General features: G+C 36.7%; 1 protein-coding gene across 1 annotated transcript; it reads left to right on the forward strand.

Annotated features, from left to right (window-relative positions):
• Positions 1–4,209: 4,209 nt before the first annotated feature.
• LOC108756006 (nucleoporin NUP188 homolog) lies at positions 4,210–10,574 on the forward strand. The gene is made up of 6 exons (XM_018499532.1): positions 4,210–4,259; positions 4,461–4,677; positions 4,783–5,250; positions 5,335–5,459; positions 5,558–6,086; positions 6,162–10,574. Exons 1-6 carry the CDS (start codon positions 4,231–4,233, stop codon positions 10,572–10,574), a joined length of 5,781 nt encoding a protein of 1,926 aa, XP_018355034.1. The 5' UTR covers positions 4,210–4,230.
• Positions 10,575–10,601: the final 27 nt, after the last annotated feature.

The following is a 10,601-nucleotide window of genomic DNA, read 5'->3' on the forward strand; positions in this document are numbered from 1 at the left end:
TGGTATGATCAATCGCTATTTAATTGACGTTACCGTGCGAGTTTCATTACCTTCCTGAATCTAATATCCGGGATCGTTAAATCTCCAGCTGAGGGAAAACTAATTTTAAGATGGCCGGAGTGTTTATCGTTAAAATATAATGCCAAGAAGTGGGACGGCTCTACGACTATTAATCTTGCCAGCAAATTACAAAAAAGAAGCAATTTTCTTGTAATTTGACCTCATTTCAAAAGCGTAAAATATATATCAATAATTTTGTCACTTTGATAGTGTATTTTAAGCTGATATTTTAAAAAATGTTTTTTTTTATATGCATATCCACATAATATAATATTTAATATTACACAGCGTGGGAATAAATTTAATGTAGTACAACCAGACGGGGGGATGTTTGTACAAAAATTAGCCGAAAGTGCAGAAAAAACTTTTTTCGTCCAAAGAAAGAAATGAATTTTAATGAAATAAAAAAACTCCTCTGTTTCTGTCGAAACAGATCTTATTAAATATTTCTGTGTTAATTTATATATACATTTGATTCAAACTGCGCGCCGAAATTTTTTTCTAAAAATATCAGTCTCGAAATACAATCATAAAACAAAGTAGTAATATCACGTATGTAATTGATCAATAATTTAATAATTTTTAATGCTAATAAACATTTTTATAACAGTATTAATAATCCGATGTTAATGAGAATCTTAAAACCATAATAAACTTTAGAGAATTTTAAAGAATAAATTTTAACTACTTTGTCACATCTTTAATTCTTCTGCCATTCGTGTAGGCGTTATGTAACATGATAAAATTTACAGTTGGTGCTTTCCAGCAAAAGACACACTGTAACACAGTGAATATTTCATCTTTGTTTAACATTGACAAACAACAAGAATATAATGATTCACTATGTTATACCGTGTCATCTGTCTTTCTTGCTGGGAAGCATTCACAGCCTTTTCACAAATCGTATCTTTATTAAGAGAGTGCACGCGATTTTCAAACTTGACTTTCTTTTAAACAAAGTCTCGAACGGAAAAAGTTTATTCTGTACTTTCGGCTTATGTATTTTTGTACAAGGAATCACCCCGTCTGGTTGTACTATAGATTTGTCCCTATCCTTTAGGTAATACAGAATGCAACGTATTTGTAAAAAAAATATGTCGACGTTCAGTCACTCGAATGTATTATTCCACGAAGTAATGCAAAACGGAATTCTCAAGCAGGTAAGAATAATCGTTCTCATGAAGTATCGTGTTGCCTGAAATGATATATACAGCGTGTTTCTTCCTCACCGGATTTCATTCCCGCGTATCTTGAAGGATTATTAATGACGGAACGAGTACGCCGCGAGAGAAAAAGCGTTCTATCAAGATAAAGGCTAATTCGCCCGTAATATCCGTCAAAAAAAAAATCTCTGTTCTTATCTCCGAACAACTTCCTTCTATAATATAATATATTCTTCAAGTTGCCAAAACACTTCGCTCGAAAGCGATATATAACACACGCGCAAACAGGATATTTTATATATGTAGACATGATATAAGGATATAAGGTATTCCATTCCCAAGGATGCGCAGTCATCTTGAGCATGCTCTTTGACCAATCAAAACGTTGTCCTAAATTGTAAAAAGGAACTTGATTGCTATCATGTACATTCCACTAACTTTGGAGTAAACATATGATTAGTGATTCTGATTTAATCTGCCGCCATTATTCGCAATGGAATACCTTATATTTTTATACTATGGTCCTAGACTTTGCTTGACACCCGTTAATAGCAAATTCCTGAAATTATTTCAAAATCCTAATATCAAAATGTCAAAGCTAGTAGTTTTTAAATGAAAAGAATCTATAATTAGACAATTAAACTGTCCGAAATTCGTACGCTCAGACATGGCATGTCATTGCACGACAGTAAAAATGTTTTCAAGCATCAATTATTAAGCCTTGTGTCCACGATGCTAAAAATGAGTCCTCGGATGAAGAAAGAATTGATCGCAATGGTCATATGATCAAATTGTTCAAATGCGATTTTTTTAATTTTTTCTTTGTCCGAGATCTCGGACCGATTTCTAGCAGTCGTGAACGTCGTGCTTTAGACCTAGGGAAATAGAAGAGAATAGAGGCCTGTTCTTTTTAGCTGAACTTCTTGCACGGTTCCTCTTCCTTCCTTTTCTCTCCACGTTGGAAAGAAAAAGAGTAAAAATAAACCGTGCAAGAAGTTCAGGTAAAAAGAACAGGTCTCTATTCTCTTCTATTTTTCTAAACACATTATTACTCCTTCACTATAAGTGCCATGGCTGAACAAGCGAGTTTCAGTTCAATTGGCTTAACTTTAACCTTTCTCATTTAAAACTACTATTTCTTAGTTCTATTGCTCGTGGCGTGGTGACTCTCTCATATGCCTGTGATATACACGCTGATTGTACACAATTATATGGAACCTATACACAGTTTAATATATATTCGATTCCGAACGAATTGGTAGAGAGATTTCCGAAGCAAGTATACTATTACTCGGTGGTTTGCCATTGCCTTCCGAGAGAAGCTACGAGTGTACGAAGATTTTCGATTCTGCCGAGAATCAAATCCGGGATTCCTGGTAACAAGCTGATATCAAAAGACGTCATTTTGATCATCAAAAAATGACAATAAAATGACATAGCTTGCTATCAGGGATCTTATATAGCGTTCCGATATTCACTGCCAGTGATAAAAACACGGTATACGTTACGTGTGCTATAGATTTTCTGCACTGGCAGTGAATATCGAAATGCACCCATAGCAGACCAGTGTGCTGTCTGCTATGCCACGTAAAACTACTCAAGCAGAACAAGTTATTAAAATGATGTCAAAATGACTCGAAAACGATCACTAAAAGTCATTTTTCAATCATTTCCGATTGATTTTAGATTCAGATTGATTTTAATGTTACTTTGACGTTATCGTGACTTGTTGTTCTGCTTGGGTACTACAGCTTCGACATTTTGGTATTAGGATTTTCGTCTTGAAATGATTCAGGAATCTACTATTAACGTGAAGTCTGGGACACCCTGTACATTGAATGCATACAATTCGTTATTTAAATAACGCTAATATCATGAAAATAAAAGTCGGAGTGTAAGTGAAATGAAAAGAAAGAATGACAAAAGCGTAAACGAAGCAAAAATTGGGACAAGAAAACGTAAAAAAAAATGTAAACGCCTCCTTTACGTTTCGTTGTCTCAATTTTCGCTTCCTAAAAGCTGCGTTATGCTTCTGTCACTCTTTCCACACATTCGACTTATATTCCGATTTTTATTCGTCATGCATAATTAATCAATCATAATTTCCATATTGCTCATTATTCTACGGAATAATTCATACTTTAGAATCGTAATTTTAACCACTTCGTCGGCAGAATTCGCAGACGATCTTACTTTTCGTTTCGTCACTTCGAAACAACATGGCGAGAATCGAGATTGAAATGCGAAACGCTCTCGAACGAAAAAATATTCACATCGATTATATCTCGCTCATCGTGAGAAATGAATTGAGAGAGCAAATGATTGCGAGTATAATTGAGAATATTATGATTACACTTGCCTCGTTAAACAACTGCAATGTATCGGCTCTCGATCACGATTACGATTTTCACAACCTTTTATTGTTACGCGACGCGAGAGGACTGAATTCAAATTTCGGAAGAACTTGTAACGCGCGAATACGGAACTATTTTCAGTTCGATAGCGACATCTCTGAGCAAAGTGTAGCATCATTTTCTGGTTCAAAATGCTCTGAAGATCGATTTGCTCAATGATCGATAATTGTAAAACTTATTTGTTAGACTGCGTTCTTTAATAATACCGATGAGGTACCTATTATTAAAAAATAAATATGATCTCCATAAAATATCTTTTTAAAACATCTTATGTTGATAATATCGATTCTTCAATTGCGGTATTTCACTTTCCAACGCGCATGTGCGAAATAAAGCGATACCGTTAACAACACTTGCTGCTCTCTACTTCCTTTATTCATTATCGCCCGCCAAGGCGCCAACGCCAGATTTAAGGTTATATAGTACCTGGTATATATATATAATACTGCTATTAATTTATATATAAATTAAAAACCATTAGGATTAAAATAGAAAATATTTTCTTACGATCACACGTGGTTTATTTATTTACTTGTACAAAAACTGCAAATTTTGACAGAATTTTGAAAAAATACAGTGATAATATTTTCAACATGGAAGTAGCTCCAATGGGCAATTTGCCGTAAGTATAAATATACTTTTATCTCATATGATTTTGGAAAATATCTTGAATATTTTGAAAGAAACAAAAATGTTAATTTTATTAATATCATTCTGCTAAGATCATTTTTCTTTTACAATGATTCGTAAACAGTCTTATCGATCTGTTTATATCAGAACGCAATATAAAAGAAATAATTAAATAATAATTATTTACGGAAAGTTGCAGCAAAGATTTATGGTCTATCGTATCCGGTACAACATGCTGTTGTGCTAAAGAAACTGTTGAAGAAGAAATAAAGAATGCCACTGTTTTACTCAAAGAAGGGCTTCAGTTTTTTAAGCCGTATACAGATGCATCACTGCAAAGCATTTCTAAAAGAAATCCACCCCCTCTACAGCAAATGTATGATTTGATTAATAAACTTGCTCCACTCCTTGTAAGTATATTGTTTTATATTTGCATAATAAACTGTTTTATAGCTTTTATTATATTTATCACAACTTAATTTTAATATCTATATCATATTTTTAATTTATTCAAGAATTTGGATGCCACAATTACCTGGGATCTGGTATGCAATTTCGTGTCGTACGAATATAGAAATTGCGCAGAGACCTTTGCATCACAGCTCTCGGATCTTACTTCTATAAGAGCATTAATCGATGATATTTGGAATTTTTATTATTCGGAAAGAGTGACTTTGATAAAATGCCTTAAACTTATGATTGAATATAAAGATAACAAAAGGCATCCTCATCACAAAGAATTTGGAAAGTTTCTTAATGAGATTTTGATGGGTAATTTGCTTGAATCTATACAAAAACAAATAGAAGCATTGAAGTTTGTGAATTCTCCTACACGGTCGCAATTCTGTACAGAAGATCATTTACATCAATTATATAATAGTACTTTAATTGAAATGCGCGAGCTACTTCATATATTGACTGTGATTGTACATGATGTACATATTCCTAGTTACGAATTTGCCAAGTTTTGTGGTAGTATTGGGGTAAGAGACTTGTATTTAAATTTTTCATATTTTTCGTATTTTTAGAACATTAGAAATTTTGCTTAAATAATAAACATTTTTTAGGGAGAACCTAGACGATTAGTCAGTACAAAAAGTCATGAAGATAAAGAAGCTATCACTAAAAAGATTGAAGAGATACAGTACAGTCAAATAGCACTATTACTTGTAACATTGGATGTAGACAAACAGTAAGTTATTGTCATATAGTTACTTTATATAATTAAAATTTGTATTGTGATAATTTTATTTGTATATGCGTTTTATTTTATTTTTGTGTCTTTTTTAGTACTGGTATGGATGACTGGATAAATGATGTCAGAAGTAATATGCAAGACATTTTTGAACATAAATGTGTTCGTGAAAGTTCACCACAAGATGGACCGTTACTCTTATCATGGATGCTAGCAAATTATGCGATTGATTCGGACAATATAGACACATTAATTCGTTTCAGACCGTTTGGTATCAAAGCCATACAACTTAACGTATTTGAGTATCTGCGAGATTTGATAAACTGTGAAATGTTTCAAGAAGAGACCCATTATGCTGAAGTCGTGCGAAGTAGCGTTTACAATCTTTTATCCTTGATGTGCGTCTTTATGGACGAAGATCGATTAAGTGCTTTAAATGGTATTTTCGATGCCCTGGCTGCCATAGTAAAGTTTCCAGAATGCGCAACTAGATTCTGGGCTGAACAAGGTGACGGTTTATGGTCGATTTATAAAGTTGCCAAAGAACTATATCCTTACAAATTCGAACCGTTAACCAAGATAGCTATTGGTCTGGCATCCACAACACTTACGAGTGCCAAAAAGGTAACATATAATTATACATATTGAATTTGTTTCATCAAATATGTAATGTCTTATATGAAATCAATTATTCTTTAGATTGCGTCAGAATTGAATAATCTACAATCTCTGAAAATAGAGGTTTCTCGCCAAAGAGATTATAGTAAACCATTGCAGCCATACAAAGCGGATTGTATAATTCAAGAGAACTCCTTTACTATAGCTAGCAACTGCGTGTGCGAGAAAATTAACGTGTTATCTGATGAGAAAGAAATAGTATTGTTTCATACAAAGGCGAATTATTGGAACGCTTTGCATCATAAAATGGAACAGTTATTTTCTCAAGCAAGTCGTGGAATTACAAATATCACGGTGAATGGTGATAATTTACCGGAAAATGTTCGTCTAGGCCTAAAATTGTTGGAAGCATTATTGGCTAAAGATATTGAGATACCATCGAGCATGGTTACTCCTACAGAACTAAGTTTTGAAATTATTAATCGATTCTCATATCCAGCACTACCAACGAATCTGTATAAAATCGTTGCTGTATGCATCAGCATTTCATCAAAATTGGTTTTGAGGTATCCCGAAGATATTCTCTCGCGAACGCGATCCGGTGTTTATCCAAAATTTAATAATTGGAATCAAAAACCGTTATACTTTGCGGAAGCGATTTCCTTCGATGGTGGTCTCATCGCATCGTGGCTATCAGGAATAGAAACCATCGAACATACGTATCCCATTCTGTGTGCGTTTCTAGACACATTGTACAATTATCTAATCACGAAGCACAGTAAAGAGGCTATGTACACTATTGAAATACCGGGCATGGTATTTCTGCTGCAAGCTGTATTACCCAAGCTGGACTCGTGGTATTTCGAATCAAACGCAGAAAGAATCGATTTATGGCTGAAGAGTATGTTTTGTATTCATCGATCTCTAGATTCAACTTTACCTAAAAATGATATTCGCAACGAATTACAGCTTGTTGTAGTATACAGTCTGCTTTATTTAGAACCGCGTCACGCACTGCTGAAATTAATTCGAACAGGTGAGCGTACGTTGCACAATAAAATGATTTCGGAGACAAATTGGATCAATGGAAAAGGATTCAAGACCATCAAAAGTGTAGAACTAGCTCTGTCGATAGTCAATCGATTATTAATGTTCAGAAAATCTCTGGGTCTAGAACTTGGTGACAGATCGCCTCTTGAAATTGCTTTGTACTCCTCTCCGAGAGTACCTAACGGACTTCTTATAGTACCAACAATTGTTAATTATCTATATGTTTGGTTTAGCCCTTCATTGCAGAAAATGGCTGTAAGATTATTGAAGAAATTTGCGGAGGAATTTTCCATGTCATTGCTCGTTTGCATGGGAATGGACGGAACATCTATACGAGAAACCTTCGCGTTTCGATTAACTCTACCAACATGCGCGATTGAAGTCAAAGTCGCTATTTTAGAATTGGTTGCCGTATGTCTGGAGAAACAACCTGGCTTGACGGAAGCTCTCTTCAACATCATGCATCAAGCAGAACGCAAGAGAATCTTCCCACGTCCAGCCGACGAATTTCTTACTGAGGGTTGCAGTCAATTCTTGGATTCATATTTAGAACGAATGTATAAGGAAGACGATATTGTGTGTGATAAATTGTACGACAGCACAATGACAGTATTGCGCGCCATGTGGTATCATAGAAATGAAATCCTCGTCAATTTCTTTCGGAAGCGAGAGAAATTCTGGAGTCATCTATTCGCACCGCTTTTTAAAACTTTAGTGGCAGGTGCGAAGGGTTATTCTCAATTGTTAGATGTAATTACATTGGAATTGTACAAAAGCCCATTATTAGAGAATAATTTTTCAAAAAGTTTAAAGGAACTGTTGGACAAATCTAAGGATCATTGGAAAAAATTAGCTATATATGTTCTCGATGTTCCTGCAAACAGTGAAAACGAGAAGGAACAACATACAAAGCAAGATAGACTCATAGAACCATTGTATGAAATTAATTTAGAGTCTTGGTATCACTTCATCGTTATGCTCACCGACGATCGAACGGCGAAAAATTATCCGATTAATGTAACGCAGGCACATCTCCTAACTCAGTTGGCCTTGGATTCTCTATTGGAGCGAGTGAAGGAACCTAATGATTCCAGTAGTGGCAAGATTCCGATGTTATTGGCTTCTTTATCTCTGAGATGTATTACCTCTTGGAAACAGATGTGCGTCGGTGACTCGAGGATTTTTAAAACCAGACTATCGCAGTTGACACAAGAGATAGCGCAAACTTATCGCGGTTTTGGAAAGGCCCTACGACAGACAATGATATCGTTACTTCTTGGATGCGTGCAACTGGTCAAAAGTACTTTAGCCGAAGATTCAGCAAGCCTGGAATATCTTTTAGCGCACTCTTGCACGATCGCTATTTATGAACTAGAAGAATTGAAGAAAGCTGCCCTTCAATTAGAACATCGAAAACAACAGTTTTCTGTCACTCTTAAGACTGATGAGAAAGATACACAGAAGAAGGCTGATTGTCACAGCGCGGAGACACTCCGTGGTATACGAGAGAGTCTACCGGCAACGTTAGCTATCAGCATGGTGACGCAATTGTTACGATCATATGTTGAACGGAATGCAAATTTCAAGCATCGTCTAAGAGCTAGTTGTGTGCAACTTCGTCAGATGATACCTGAATTAATGGTATGCGTCGGTTATACTCTTCAGAAATACCCATATCTAAAGTTTAGTACAGCGGCTCTGAGTTTGTTAGGCGTTATATCGCGTTCACCATATTGTCCATATCCTATTAACGATAATGACATCGCGAAACTCTGGCTGAGTTTGATTCCACCAGCAGATATCTCCAATAGTATGCTTGACTCATTGTATGATGATTCGGTAAATGGTCAGTGGCGTTGCCAGGATTGGTGGCCATTATACACACTGGGCTTGGAATTTCTGATAGGTCTGGTCAGCAGCGAGACGCACATGATGTTTGTCAACCATATAGTTGTTTTCTTAAATTCTCACGAACATCAATTAATGGTGGTATCTACGTTATTGAGACACACTGCCGATCTGCTAGCCGCCGATCTAATTCAATCACTGGTCGCTCTTATACATACTACAGCCACGCAAATATACATTTGGAATGCAATTCAACCAAGTGTTCGCGAAACTCTTATTAAATGTATGTATTTGGCGTACGATAGTACGGTGAACCTGCTGCTGAGACCGCGGATACTTAAATTTATCATTGACGGTATCAGCGTGGAGAGTGCCGAAGAACTCGAGTCTTGCGATAGTCGGTTACCCAGTGGTGAACTGAAACTCCTGGTGAACAAACTGATAGTCATAAATACAACCTGCGCGTTAAGCTTCGTCCACTTCTCGCCCAAGTTGAACACTCTGGTGGATACGATATATACTCAGGATTACTGGTACACGCCAATGGCCGAGATGAATTTTGGGCCTCCGCAAATGAGCATGAGCTCCGGTCCGCGGCTTACTTATGGTACAATAATCAGCTCGACACAGCTGTTTACTCAAGCTCTTCACTCTCGTTCGCAACCCGTTGCCGCTTCATTACCCGCGTCTTCAACATCGCAGCCTGGACGCGAAGACAAAACAGATTCTGCGAAGAAAGAATGGGAACGTGCCGCACCCGAAAATCTTCGTCGCATGCATACGAGTAAGGATTTACGACGAATAATTCACGCGGCCTCTGGTTCAACTTCCAGAACGTCTAACATTGGCAAAGAATTCCTAGGATACGTCAGTGGTCTAGATGTCACGGTGCCATTACTTAGCAGTCCTAGACTCGTGCGTCGACCGTATGACCCACTGATATGCGAAAACACTATTCTATCAAGAGCAACTGCTTTGGCAACTGGTAGACACGTCACGAAGAGTAGTAGCAGTGGAGCTGCTGGCGCTCCGGGTAACGGTAGCCCAATCGTAGCAAGAAATCACAGATTTAGTGATCCATGGTTTGAGTCCATGGATGAGAACAATACACGATTAGCATTGGAAATCAATCTTATCCTGATATTGTCACAGGCTCTGGAAGGAGTAAAAAGCCCCAGGCTCGCTTTGCGAGATCGTCAGCTCATAGCACGGGAGACCGCTACCGAACTAGGAGTTTTCTTCGATTTTCTCGAACACCGCGGTACTCCCGATATCTGGCAAGTAAAAGGTTCCCTCATAGATGCGGATACAAGAAGTTCCAGGACAATTCAAGATACGAGTGATCCAACGCAAATAAATTTACCAGCGAGACTTCAAAAAAATAGTACTATTGACAAAGCACCGGTGTGCTCGCCCGACCACGAAAATTCTTCAATGGAGATGAACCGAACTGAAACACAAGAGAAAAGACTTGACGATAGTGTCCTCACTACTGGCGTTTTCAAAACAAATGTCAGCAGTGTACAATTCTTACCATTAATGGGAAAATTACTTAAGACAGTTGTCGAGTCGTTGGACTCGGCACAATTTCGATAAACAATAATATGTTTTTCAAACATAGTT

This window comes from Trachymyrmex septentrionalis, unplaced genomic scaffold (assembly GCF_001594115.1).
Source record: "Trachymyrmex septentrionalis isolate Tsep2-gDNA-1 unplaced genomic scaffold, Tsep1.0 scaffold9, whole genome shotgun sequence".
NCBI classification, from domain to species: Eukaryota; Metazoa; Arthropoda; class Insecta; order Hymenoptera; family Formicidae; genus Trachymyrmex; species Trachymyrmex septentrionalis.